Here is a 14,395-nt window from a genome sequence, read left to right as displayed (position 1 = left end):
AAGACTCAGTTAAATTCAGCCGGCAAACATGTAAAATAGGATAGCCATCCCGTTTTATACATTTGTCATGTAGGTAGAGAACAGATGAAAAAAAAAAGGAATTCACATTTTGAAAAAGGAATGCTATTAAAAAATCTCCATCATTTTCCGTCGATCTCCCTGGGTAGTACGGCTCTCATTGAAATGACATTAACAAGATTAATTACAGAAACTGACGTTATCATGTATCATTCACTGGGGAAAGAGTATGAGCAGATGTGCACATAGGAGTGTGTACAGCCAATAATTATCTTGGGAGATGATCAATGACAGCCATGGCAGCCTCAATTATATTTCCCAATTCTTTGCTAAGCAGTGATTCTCTTGCCAAATCCGTGTAGCCAAGCGTCAAACCATCAGTGCCATCAGTTATTATTTTACTTTTTTTAAAAGGATGAACTCCCTGATGAAAAACGTAGGTCAATATGTGGGTGTAGAAGATTCCGACTCACAGTATAACGCTGCAGAGTGAGCCAAATATAATTTTAGTGTATCTCGAGAATACAATACATGGGTTTTTGTGATGTGACATCCAGTGACCATGAACTGGAGAAAAGAAATTATGATATAGCAAACTGAAAAGACATCATTTCCCATTTGGAAACCGAAGCAATCAACCTGCGTGCCTTTTCCGGGATGTTTCACCTTCATACCAACACAGTAACATATGTGCAGTGTGTTACTATGGAGACACAGAATGTTGAGAGTAACTTTTTCCCAACAGGTGAGCTTTTAGATGTGTTGTTCGTCCCTATTTTCCCACAGCTTTTCATTTACTGACAAATATATGCATAAATTCAAATTGGTGCTCATCAAAAAACAGTATTCCCCCCCACACCCCGCTCACCTTGGTGGTGTCATCATGTGATCGTTGATAGCGTTTCCAGCGGCAACCGTAGATCCCAGTGATACAGGACAAACACAGCTGGCGCTCATAGACCTGGAGGGGTTGGTGTTTCACCATGCTCCTTCAGTCAGTCCTGCATCCAGAGCTCGAACATCCCACTGACTATGGGGTATCCTGGAAAAAAAAAACCAATTTGAAATGTTAGCATTGAACAACATGTTTCCAAAAGTGATGGGACAAACAAAATCAATACATGAATCAGACAGCTACCAGAGAGCATGTCTGGCACTTTTGATGGAAAACACATGCTGACCTGAAAAGCATTTGATACAATGCCCGGCCCTAAATTAAGAACTTGTTACCCAGCGCCCGTTTCCAATGACAACTGACTGCTAGGAGCTTTCATCAATATGATCAAGGGGAGAAAAAAAAGAGAACATTCAATTGAAAAGGCCTTCTATTAAATTACAGTGACCATGAATATATCACACAGTCACTACAGATCTGGGTCAAAAGACAGCGTGCAGGCCCCATCCCTCCCTTTCATGTCAGGCCCGGAAGAAAGGCCAGGCACAGAACAGGCCAGCAGGCGTAACAAGGGTGTTATGCAACAATGACATTTTAGCAAAGCCCTTCAACTTACAGTATGAAAATCGATGCATGCTGCTTTGAACAGCTTTAATGGTCCACGTGCAAACTAGAGCTGCGAGCGGTACAACACCAATACTGTGATGCAGTGAACCAAAACCACTCCATGACTCCTTTCAATCAGGGAGAGTAGAGCACCATGATCCTTAAAAAATAATCACAAATCAGCACTTCTTTTATGCCTTTCTAATTCTGAGTTATTGATAATGGTAGGAAGCTTCAAGCTGCTTTGGACGTGAAAACGCAGCTTTAAAAACTGGGTCCAACCTTTGAGATGCTGCCGAGTCAGCATCAAGGCTCTAATGAGATATAATAACAACAACGATATTACAGCAGTGCTGGCTGTTATCACAAGTCTACCTCACTCTCCTGAGACACGATGGAGCCTTTAGTGCTGCCTCTGATCAATCTGCGGTTAAAGGTTCATGTTGATGACATCAAAAGCATAACATTCTGAGAGTAATTAATGGATTATCTCTGCTGATAACAATCAAACAAACATGATTACAACTTTTTGTACGCACGCAATCATGTACGGTGAAGCATTACTTCTTAAACGTTTGTGAAGCACAGCTAGCATGCGGCTAAGTCCGATCTGATGTTTCAGAGCAGGTTTGCATGTTAACTGCACTCTTCCTGCTGTAATCTCGCTGTCTCAGACTGTGGGCAGCTGCTCATTAGCATCTGCTGCAGTGGCCATGTTTCCTGTTATTAGCAGCTCTGAGGAGGGCGGGCCTGACCCAAGGGTACAATGATTCCACCCCACCTCAGCAGGACCACAATGGTCTTGACGGACAATGCCTAAACAATATAAATGGTACGTTTTGATCTACCACCTACAAGGCTGCTCGGAATATTTTGAGTGGTGCAATAAAAAAAATGTTTGTCTTCTTTTGAAGTCAATGGGTTTTTTTGATTGGGTTTTCGGTTAGATGTCTGAAATAAGGTAAAACACACTTTTTTAACATTTTGCATGAAATAATGTCAGTACAAGATCCACTCAGGAATTTCTGAAGCGTTTTTAAGTGTCAGAAAAGAGGCAGTTGCTACCATGTGGCTAAATGAGGCTACCAAACAGCATCATAGTGACATGAAATTATTTAACCGTGTTGGTGTTGTTTATAGCCTTCCATTTGACTGCTGGTTCTGATTCTTACTGTACTATTTGCAATGGCACTTATGGTTAACAAAATCATAAAAGTTATAGTTAATATCTGAGGTTAATCCTGCTGAAGAATGTGTCCAGACATTGGTTTGACACAGAATATTTTCTGCAATAATCCAAAATGCAAAGGAAAAAAAAAGGTATGCTAACTGTCATCTGTCATCACCACTGTTAAAGCCAGAGAAATTGGTACCAAGCTAAGGGCATTGAAGTAAAAACACTTCGTCAACAGGGCTAATTTAATTCTTTACCGAGGTACTAACAGAAATAAAATAAAACCCGAGAAACAATCTGAGAAAACATGGTAGAAATAATCAGATTATGTAATAGTCTGCATTAGTGTATTCTGAATCTGTCATGCAGCCAACCAGGGATTTGAACCTTGGATCAGATCAGGAACTGCTTGACAACTAGCATAGCAATTATGCTTGTCTGATGCGTCTCATGAATAAATCATGTCTGACGGGTGGATGGAGATCACAGTTTTGTAAGCACATCATTTCCAGCCTTGAATCTAGCAAGTAGCCAGGCTCTGAGGAGTGTGTGGGCAGTTTTTCCACAGAGGGTCAAGCAGTTTAAAAAAGGTTTGGACAACAGGTGAGCATTTCCACTAGAGGTATTTAATTTGGACAAGCTGTCAGCTCAGCCTTTTTTTCACTTCATAGTTTTATAGGAATAAAAACTTCAATAAAACGCAAACATAAACCTGCTGCATCACACACACACACACACACACACACACACACACACACACACACACACACACACACACACACACACACACACACACACACACACACACACACACACACACACACACACACACACACACACACACACACACACACACACACACACACACACACACACACACACACACACACACACACACACACACACACACACACACACACACACACACACACACACACACACACACACACACACACACACACACACACACACACACACACACACACACACACACACACACACACACACACACAAATATTAATTGGATTAAATAATGGAATGATAATATTAGCAGGCCTGAAATGTGTGATGGGTGTGTCTGATGCACGCTTCCTAATAAGGTACGACACAAACCTGTGTATGTGTCCGGGCATGTTGAACAAGACAAAAACAATCGTGCAGCTGACAAAGTAAAAGCTCCATTTGCGTGTTCATCGAGGCAAAGTAACAACCATGTTCTGCGCGTCGTGTTGTCACTTGTTGCCACATCGTAATGTTCAGACCTGTATCCACTGCATGTTGTTTTAGTGGCTCATGTGGATTATGTCACAACATGTTTACCTCGTAAATGTTCCATTCATGTCATTTATATCACAAACTCCACTGCTCCTTCAACTGAGCTGAACATCAAAAGGCCCATTCATTTGAATATTTCATAATTAGGAAGAGCAGCCCTGAGATCACATATTTGTCACCTTGAGATGGAAGAGTCATCCCTATTTAACTTCGGAGTTAATTTGCCCCAACCCTCATCAGAGTTGGACGAAGACAGGAGGAAATGTGCTGCAGTTAATCCTTTTATCAGCATAGTGTCTGACAGAAACTCATCAGCTAAATATGACCCAGAGGACACAATTAAATCTTTTATAAACTGTGATGAATTGAGTTAATTGATTAAGTTAAGTTAGTTAAGTTACTTAAGTTAAAGTTTAATACAGCACGAGCAATGATTTGGTAAGCTTAAATCTTGAGAGCCTAAAAAAAGCTGAGATGGTTGAGCACAAAATAAGAAAAGACCATCTTCCTCGTGCTTAGCTTAACAGAAATTCTCATGAAGACATCTACTATGCCGAGAGTTTAAACCCCATTTCAATGGATTCAACAGGTGAAATCAACAGGTGCTCAAAGCTGTGCACCGCAGCATGTGCAGCTTTACTTACATCTGTGCGTCTGTCACAAGGACTCTGAACAAGAACAGATGATTTAAGGGTTGCATGAACGGCTGTTGTCATCCCCTTTTCTGCTGCCTCATTTCCTCCAATCAAAAAGGCACAGCGAGGGAAAACAGTCTGCAGGGGAGGAAATGCTTCAGCAGTTTCCCAGCAGCAAACAGTGTCTTCTCCTGACCATGCAACTGAGGGAGAGGGCAAGCAGCAGAGAACTGTGGGATCCAAGGCCAACCCACTCATGGGGAAAAAAGACTCGCGGGTCTGATCTGATGACTTTAACATAATACTACGATGTCAATTCTTGCATTGTGACCAAAACTTGAACGTTAACTCGTCATCTTATCATTTAGATAACCGACAAAAGGATAAACATGCACAACAAATTAGACATTGGGTACCAAAACCCCGTATTTAATGAGACAGCTGTTGAGTTACTAAGCTCCAACAATTCCGGTTCTTTTTTTAGGTTGCTGTTATTTATTATCACGCTGCAGCATCTCATTTACTCTCTGTGTCGGGGATGAGCTCTTTCAACATACTGTTAATGTAATTGCGAAGAAAATCATTCATTAGTAAAACGCTAATCATTTGTCAATAAACCCGTCCAATAAGGGTTAACAGAAACAGTTTTAATCTGCTCTTTCTGTATCTCTTGTACCAATGTTTTACACAAACACGTCACACTAGCCCGGCTTGTTTCCAGATATCTTAAAATTAGGAAAATTCTTGTACACATAGCTTCCTGCTGAGCAAAAGCACCCCCTCCTCCCTCTACCAGCGGTTCTCATCAACACTGATGGGGGAGAGAGGAGGACAGATCAGGAGGAATGACTGAGACTGACGTCTTCGTTCTTTAGCTACTTCGCTAAACTTCACGCAGTAATGTGAAGTCAAGTTCATATTTATTTTATTGAGATTTGTTTCCAGTGAGATGATATTAAGTTTATAGACTTTGCTGTTGTGAACTAATCTTTTGCTGCTCTAGAATCAACATTTAGATAAATGATAATCCTGTGCTGATTTTATTCTTTTCTTAGTAAATACTTTGAAAACAGCAATTATTTAGTGATGAAAAAGAAACTATTGATAAAGAACCAGGCAGATAAAAAGTATTGATTATCGAGTAACAATATCAATTAAATCCTTATGATACATCTCGCTTCTTACAACCAAAGACATTATTCTAGGGTTAGGGCTTAGGGTTGCAAGCACAAGGACAGTATATGATGTTAACACCTCGATGACCCTAACCCTAAAGCGTCAATCTGTTTTAAAATTCACAACACAGCAATTTCTACGTGCATTTCATTAATGGTTCCATTTCTTCTCCGTAACTTGTCCTCCACTTAATCCTCTCCTGATCCCCTTCATGTTTTGAATGATCTGAATTGCTGCTAAGATGTGTATTGGATACCAAGTAACAAAGCTCCGTGGAGACTTGGCTGAGCCATGTGGCATCAGAAGATGCTGTGAGGGAGTTGATTAGTGACACATGGGTGATAAAGCCCATTATAACAAGCAATGGGAGAGTCATTGTACATCAGAGCTGTTAGTACTGCTTCAGCACAGACAGAGAACTATCGCTGTAGAAAATATATAATTGGAGTCTTGGCAACATTAAAATAAACTCACGATCATTTGCCATCCAAGTAATACTCTCGGTACTTTTCATGTTGCTCAACTTTTTCTCTGTTTGAGCTAAACAAACTGTGTTAGAACAGTAAACACACAGGCGTTTATGTACTGGCAATTGGTTGAGTCATTATTGTGTTGTGTCAGTTGGCAACAGTGTAGTAAATTGCAAACCAATTCTAAAAAACAAACATGTTTAAGTTAAACTTGAAGCATAAATCATACGACAAGTGCACTGCGTTCTGACCAAAAACTCTAAAAAAAGGAAAGTTTTCGCTTGATCTATCCCAAAAAGGCTAAATTAGAACACATCATCAGCTTTTTAAACAAAGGGTGAGCACAGATAATAAAGATAAGCTTCCCTCTGCTTTCTTTATTTTCTCTTTCCATGCGTCAAAGCCAGGGCTGTTTCCTCGGAAACCAAACATCTGATATTGTGTGTATGAATGTTCACACTTTACTGCCATATCTCATGCAGGGGGGAAACTATGGTCTTGAAATAATTATATTAGATTAAGTTAACAACTGAGGTTACAGGGCTTCTCTCCGAAGGGTCGATTATCGTATTCATGGTATATTACGTCCCTCAAATCATAAATTCAGTTTATTCCACCTTTGATTAAACAAGACAAAGAACTGCCTCCACACCATGTTTTAACACAGCAGCAAGATTCAACCTTAATACACCAACTGAGTCGCTCTCAATCGTAGAGCATTGGAAAACCTCAAATGTCATAACAGTAATTACATATGACAACACATTACCAGATTACTATGTGGGAACATGAAAAAAGTAGGTATGTTTTCGTTCAGGCACAACCAGACCCTGAATCATTTTCCTATTGCTATACAAAACAAATGAATAAAAAGAACAATTTCCTTTTACATTGGGTTTCAAACTCAGTCACACTGTAGTATCAACGTGTGAAAACGAACTGGAACTTGTAGGTGAGGTCATAAGCTCATGAAAGACTGTACAAAATACTTTTGTTGGTTTTAAAGTGTTGTAGGTTATATTAACAATGCATTTTCAGCAGTGTGTGCCAGCTCCAGTAGAAATCCTCTCTGTTACCCAATCAGGGCAATGTTTGGCATGCTTCAATCTAACCCTGAATGCAACCATAACTATAATCAGCTCCACACAATTCATCAACATCCATCTAGTCCAACCCCAATATAAATCTGTCCGATGAGTCAATGTGACGGAAGGGAAAACAAATTAATGGCCACAGCTTTGAGCCCACAGCTTCTGTTTATCCAACGTTCACCATTAAGTCCCACCACTAACCATTCTCACTTTGTACAGTCAGATGTGCCAGTTGCTGACAAACACTATGTACTGTAAAAAGGATTTGAGATAGTGAAAAATATACTCCAAGCCTGCTACAAGTGCCAAAAAAAAAGAATGATGTATCAGTTCAGCTCTCATCTTCAGTGCTGGGCACTTCCTTGTCTTGGGCGATAAATGACTGATGTTGGAACCAATCACACTGATTGAGTCAACTTTGTTAGAGCGACCAAGTCCATAGGTGTTGTATTTGGCAGCTTGCTTCACACAGTTTTAGAAGGTGAAGGGAGAGACACTGAACTGTAGGTAAGCAAAAACGCAAGTAAGCACTGACTATGCAGACTTCAGTGCGTCCTAGCTAACAAGCAGTTTGGCTTTATTTAAGAAAAGGTTGATGTCAGGAAAATTATTCCCAAGGTCTTAATTTTCAACACCGGATATTTTTGTGTGTGTAGGCATTTCAAGACTACCACCAGTTTTTTATGTGAAGATGTCTTGTTTATTTTTTAACTGATTGATGTTTTTTCTCGTACAAATATACTTACTGAATCAGACTCGCTGTTGCTAGATATTTATATAAAACACTTTGTCTTGTTACATTTCAGCAGGTAAGCTGGCCGAGGCTCTGGATGGAGGTGCGGTGTGCAGTGAATCTATAAACAGACAGCATGCTGCAGAGAGAGGCGACATCTTTATGGGTCTTGGCCAGCGATGCTTCTTTGAAGTCATCTTGATGACCTAAGGGAATATTCCATGACATATTCCGCCAGAATAATCATCAATCAATTAATGCAGATTTATTTCTAAGCATACAGGACCTGAGGTACGATGAATATGTGGAATCATCGATGTTCAAGTTCCTACTGCTCTCTCAGGCTTGTGAGGCATCAAGATGAAAAAAAAAAAAAAGAATAAAGTATTCAACACATACTTGTTGAGAGGCGCTGGTGCCAGAACATTCTGGCCACACAAACGATGATAGAGGAGTATTGCAAAACCCTTACACCAGGGGGGTTCTTGGGTGTTAACGTCCTTTCTGTGCTCATGATTCTGACAGGTCATGATTTGTTTTTAATGATTATTGACTCTGAAACCATTTGTAAGAAATAATCTTTAAGGAAATGTATTCTTCGAGCCTTATGGAGAGCTAGACAAGACGAACAAAAACACATAATAGATCAGAGTGTTATATGGAGAACATAAAACTGCTCACTGTTGCAGAAAGTCAAGGAGTCTTCACAGCAGCTCACAATTTGAAAGTTGTACATTAAACCTTGGATTTAAAAAGGCTTTAGTGCTGTGTGCCATACAAATTAATTACTATGAGGTGAGATACTTCCAAACTGGGCGACACAATGGAACGACTGACAATATGTCAACCACAGTATTGGCACATAACAACAGAATTAGTAAAGCTGGCGGAAGGAGTTTGGTAGAAAAACATCCAGACCATCTGACACTTTCCTCATCAAAGTGACAGCGCATCAATCCATCAAAAATATGGGTCAGAGATAATCCCAGGAAAGATTAATCTAATCATACTCCATTTGTTTCTTAATTGACACCTTTGACAGAAAGGAAGAGAAGCACCATTACTGTCACTCATTTCCATTTATACAGCAAAACAAAACTAAATGAATGACCGGGAGCAGAGAGAGAAATCCACCCACTCATTTCAGCGCGGACGAAACAACTGGGGCATAAGTAGGTCAAGTGATATGTGGAGATATTGCTCTCGTTATTCATCTGGAGGCAAAAATACTCTCTGACGGGTGGGCTTCAGTTTATAATAAGTAGACGCCTTCGTTGACTGAAGGAAAGTTTGGTTTCTGAGCAAAGGTGATTTGATAGAGAAGTGTCTTGATTTGATGCTGCGGGGAAAAGTGCTGGAGAAAGTAGATAAAAGGAAAAATGAAGCCAGATAAGCAGCTTTGCGAAGCCTTGTGGATGGCGGGGTTGGTCCTTATTGATTTAGGTGTTTGAGGTACTGGAAATACTGTGCATTTCCCCTGAGGTCTGGCCCAATGTACTACGAAAATAAGAATGTGAGCAACATCTATCAAGTTAAAAGGAGTCCTGCAGTACATCTTTAACCTGAGTCTGAGTCTGGAGAGGGTCCCTGTGCTGTGGAAAACTTCCTGCCTGGTCCCGGTACCGAAGAAGGCGCGTCCCAGCACCTCCAACGACTACAGACCGGTGGCGCTGACGTCCCACCTGATGAAGTCCCTGGAGAGGCTGGTCCTGTCACTTCTTCGGCCCCTGGTTAGTTCATCGCTGGACCCTCTGCAGTTTGCCTACTAGCCGAAGCTAGGAGTGGAAGACGCCATCATCTTCCTGCTTCACCGTGCCTACGCCCACTTGGACAGACCCGGTAGCACTGTGAGAATCATGTTCTTCGACTTCTCCAGTGCGTTCAACACCATTCGGCCTGACCTGCTGGGGAGTAAGCTGACGGCGATGCAGGTGGACTCCTCCCTGGTTTCCTGGATCACGGACTATTTGACGGGTCGACCACAGTTTGTCAGACTGCAGGACTGTGTGTCTGACACTGTGGTCAGCAGCACAGGGGCTCCACAGGGAACCGTTCTGTCTCCTTTCCTGTTCACCCTGTACACCTCAGACTTTCAGTTCCACTCAGAGTCACATCTGCAGAAGTTTTCAGACGATTCTGCAGTTGTTGGTTGTGTCAGCGAGGGAAATGATGAGGAGTACAGGGGTGTCGTGGACTCCTTCGTTGAGTGGTGTGAGCTCAACCACCTGCAGCTCAACACCGCCAAGACAAAGGAGTTGGTGGTGGATTTCCGCAGGAGGAAATCTACCCCGACACCCATTTCCATCAAGGGGGTGACTGCCGACATTGTTCAGGACTACAAATACCTGGGTGTTCACCTGGACAATAAACTGGACTGGGCCAAGAACACTGAGGCTGTGTATAAGAAGGGCCAGAGCCGACTCTACTTCCTGCGGAGGCTCCGGTCCTTCAACGTCTGTAACACCATGCTGAAGATGTTCTACCAGTCGGTGGTAGCCAGTGCCATCTTCTTTGGTGTTGCGTGCTGGGGAAGCAGGTTGAGGTCAGCAGACGCCAACAAGATCAGCAGGATCGTCAGGAAGGCTGGCTCCGTCCTGGGGGTCCGGCTGGACTCTTTTCTGGTGGTGTCTGAGAGGGGGATGCTGCGCAAGCTGCATAGTATCATGGACAACAACGCTCACCCTCTCCACCAGGTGCTGACCTCATACAGAAGCACCTTCAGCAATAGACTCATTCCACCCCGGTGTACCACAGAACGCCACAGGAAGTCCTTTCTTCCTGTGGCCATCAGACTCTTTAACTCATCCACCTCAGGTCGTTAGAGGAACATTGGAGACTCAGTGACACTTTATTTCATCGCAATGCTGTCATTTCACTTTACTTTCACTTTCACATGTCACTTTATTCACATGTCACTTTATTTAGTATTCAGCTTAGTTTTATTAGTTATCTTATTATTGTACTGCCATTTGCACTATATGTATATTGTATATACCTTCGTAGTTACTGTAACTATTTCACTATTTCATATTTGCAAAGCTGCTCTTATTGTTGATACATTTAGTTTATATTTAGTTATACTTAGTTATTTTAGTTTATATTTAGTAATATTTGATGTATATTTAGTGTATATTTAGTAGTTTAGTTATATTGAGTGTATATTTCTCCTTCCTTCTTTGTATTGAACTGTTGCACCTCAAATTCCCTCGGGATAAATAAAGCTTCTTGAATCTTGAATCTTGAATTGAAATCTACTAGGTGTGAGGCCACAGGCGGGAGAAATCCTATATTTTCAAGTATGTTGTTAAGGGACCTAGTTAAGGAAACTAGTTTTTGTTGAAGATGCGGAAATGAAAATGTGCCAACTTCACCCCAGAAAATGTTGCAAGGTATGATCCCATCCCTTCCCTGTTGTGAGGTGCCTGGCAGCTGATGGTGTGTGGGTTTGAATAATGATCACCGTAAAGTCACTGAACCCGGTCCGGATTTGCGCCACACTTTGCTCATCAACTTAAGTACAGTCTGTGATTTCCAATGTCTCGAGGAATAGTGAAGGGAAGCACTCAGAGCAGGAGATGGATCCCGCAGAGAAGAGAGCCAGACAATTAAGATCTTAGGACTGACTTGTACGGACAGACGGAGCCGAATGTCTGTGTTCCTGATGCTCACACAGCATTTTAAGAAAACAAGAATATATAAATTAAAGCTAAATGTCTGGATGTGGGACCTGGGGACCATGATTGTCTATATCAGATTTCATTGCAATCCATTAAGTTAGGGCTTGGCGATAAATCAATTTTATCGATTAACTCGAGTGTGTATTTTACGCCGACTTGTTTGAATGAAAACCGTTTTTCTCTTCAACATCCGCCAACGCTCTCCTCTGGCTCCCGTAGTTCCTAATAGGCTCAGCCCTCCCCCTGCACCGCACACGCATTTGCCATAGAGATACACTAAACAACATAGCAGCTAGTAGGGAAGAACTCGTTCCCAAAAAAGGCACAGTGTCATCCGTAATTTGGAATTGGTTTGCGTTTACGGGGACAGACTTAAATCAAACAACACCCCACTGCAAAGTGCAGGGTTTCCCACACATAGACTTTACTTGGATGGACCGCCCAGGTATATTAACGGACGCCCAAGTATATTTTGGGACCCTTTTTTGTTTTAATATAATCCGTCCGCGAGCACAACGCCATGCGCGATCGGTTAACTAGTGGACAATGATCTCCTCGCTCTACGCCTCCTGTACCTGTTCGCTGTGCTATCGTGTGAAGGGTCTGCTAGCAAGCGACAAAACCGAAAGACGTGGACCCCCCGCCCCCTCCTTTTTTTCTACAAATACACAATGTAGGTATGTGAGGGACAGAAAGACAGCAAGGTCAAAAGGGCATTTTTGGGGGAGCTTGGTGTTGGCATTATAACCAGCCGCAGGTATACTACATCTGGATACTATGTTGGGGCCTTATCTGAGGAGGTTTCATGCTAAGCAGCTTTAGAAACAGATTTCCATCTGGATTTGATGTTGTCGGTCTTCATTTATTAAAGCTTTGGTAGTCTAACACAACAAAGCTTTAAGCTTTCATGCCCAACTAGCCCGGTATGAGCACCCTAATTTGGTAAAAAAAGTGAGAAACCGAGACAGTTTTTTTTGGATAGTTTTTACTGGGGATGGGATTCTTTGAGTATCTTGTTATCTAATTTTGGTTTATTGGGGGCACAATTTGATTTTAATATTTATCTGAGCAACAATGATTTTTTCTATAAAGTTTTATGCTTAAAAAACAACAAATTAAAGTTATCTGGAACCTAAACCAAATTGGTAGATTTTGACAAGCAACTTTAACACATCTCTGACTCCATTTTCTAGAAAACAAATCATTTTACACATCTACATAGAGCATAAAATGTCAAAGAGTGAAGCTGCAACAGAAATACATTCCTTTACAACCAATTCTTCCACAGCCTATTTTTAACACTTTTCATCCGAGGCTTCAATAACTTTGTTACAGTTGCCCCATATAGTTAAACCTACACCATTTTATTTAACAAATGTTTCTGCTTTCACAGCTGCTTTTGCCATAAAATGCCAGTCAACAGCGAGGGGGATGTGGGGCCCCTGACCAGTCAAAATCACATCCATACATTGCTGAGAATTGCTTTGGTTTCATGGAGGCAGAGAACATTCAGATTTCCATATGATGTTAATGAATGGCTCTTAGGACTGCTATGTTATAAACAAATAAACTCTGCGATGGAACTAGGCTTTAACCTGTCAGTTTGTAGCAATGAATCGTACTTGCTATGGCCCAATATTGCCTGCTTTCTACTCAGGCCAAAACTTATCTCAAACAATGACAGAAGGCTAATATCTGGACCCCTCCTGGCCTGTCTGCCTGTTAGGGTAAGGAGACAGATTCTGGGTTGGTTCGTAATCACAGGTGATACTGTAGTGCTGATACTGTGGCCTGGAATGCAAACAGCTGACAGAAATATCTGTGGCATGCAGGGAAGTGGTGGGAACCATTGTTATACTGTGTGTGGCAAATGGACAACTCCATTGGAACAGTTCACTCTGGCCTCATGAGTGGGACTGTTGTGGTTGGACTATGTTTTTTATCAAGGTGCCATCTGTATGCCTACATGGGGGCTCTTCACCACCATCTGTGTGTTGACATCACACCAAGTTATGTCCTCTACTGCGCCTGCTGTCTGGGCCCCGGAGGCCCGGCCAGACGACCAGGTGCCCCTATGGTGGATTTGGCATGAGAGCTGTTTCCTCACATCAAATATCAATAATACAATTAACATAAAACCAAGTAACCACTCTACAGAAACACAGCTGTTTGCGGTCGTGGTTCAGAAATGGTACAAGCTTCCCATTGATGCAAAAAGTCAAACACATCTTCCGTCGCAGACAGAAAACCCACCTTTTTCCACTGCACATTGGCCATTAATAAAAAAATGCACCTAGAAATGTTTTGGTGTATTTCAATGCAGTAGCACTTAACGAGGGTTTCATTTATTGATCTTTACACTGGCTTCCTGTCGGTCAAAGAACTCATTTCAAAGTTCTGCTGCTGGTTTATAAAGCATTGAATGGTTTCGGCCCAAAATACATTTCAGATCTATTGCTACATTATGAACCATCCAGACCTCTCAGGTCTTCTGGGACAGGTCAGCTTGCTGTCCCCAGAGTCAGAACTATACAAGGAGAAGCAGCGTTCAGTTATTATGCTCCAAATATCTGGAATAAATCACCAGAACCCTGCAGGTCCGCTGCTACTTTTACTATTTTTAAATCCAGGCTGAAAACATTTAT

General features: G+C 41.7%; 1 protein-coding gene across 4 annotated transcripts in view; it reads right to left on the bottom strand.

Annotated features, from left to right (window-relative positions):
- gdpd5b (glycerophosphodiester phosphodiesterase domain containing 5b) overlaps window positions 1-14,395 on the bottom strand; it is a 46,687-nt gene that overhangs the window by 28,193 nt on the left and 4,099 nt on the right. For all 4 annotated transcript variants that reach the window (XR_010167924.1, XR_010167925.1, XM_063907307.1 and 1 more), the window contains exon 2: window positions 887-1,060. Coding sequence is in view for 2 of the 4 variants with exons in the window: in XM_063907307.1 (XP_063763377.1) it covers window positions 887-1,003 (117 nt within the window). In the remaining 2 variants the exon portion in view is untranslated. The remainder of the gene's footprint in view (window positions 1-886; window positions 1,061-14,395) is intronic.

This window comes from Eleginops maclovinus, chromosome 18 (assembly GCF_036324505.1).
Source record: "Eleginops maclovinus isolate JMC-PN-2008 ecotype Puerto Natales chromosome 18, JC_Emac_rtc_rv5, whole genome shotgun sequence".
Lineage (NCBI taxonomy): Eukaryota > Metazoa > Chordata > Actinopteri > Perciformes > Eleginopidae > Eleginops > Eleginops maclovinus.
Note: the sequence above shows the minus strand (reverse complement) of the source record. Positions and strands in the feature narration are given on the sequence as shown.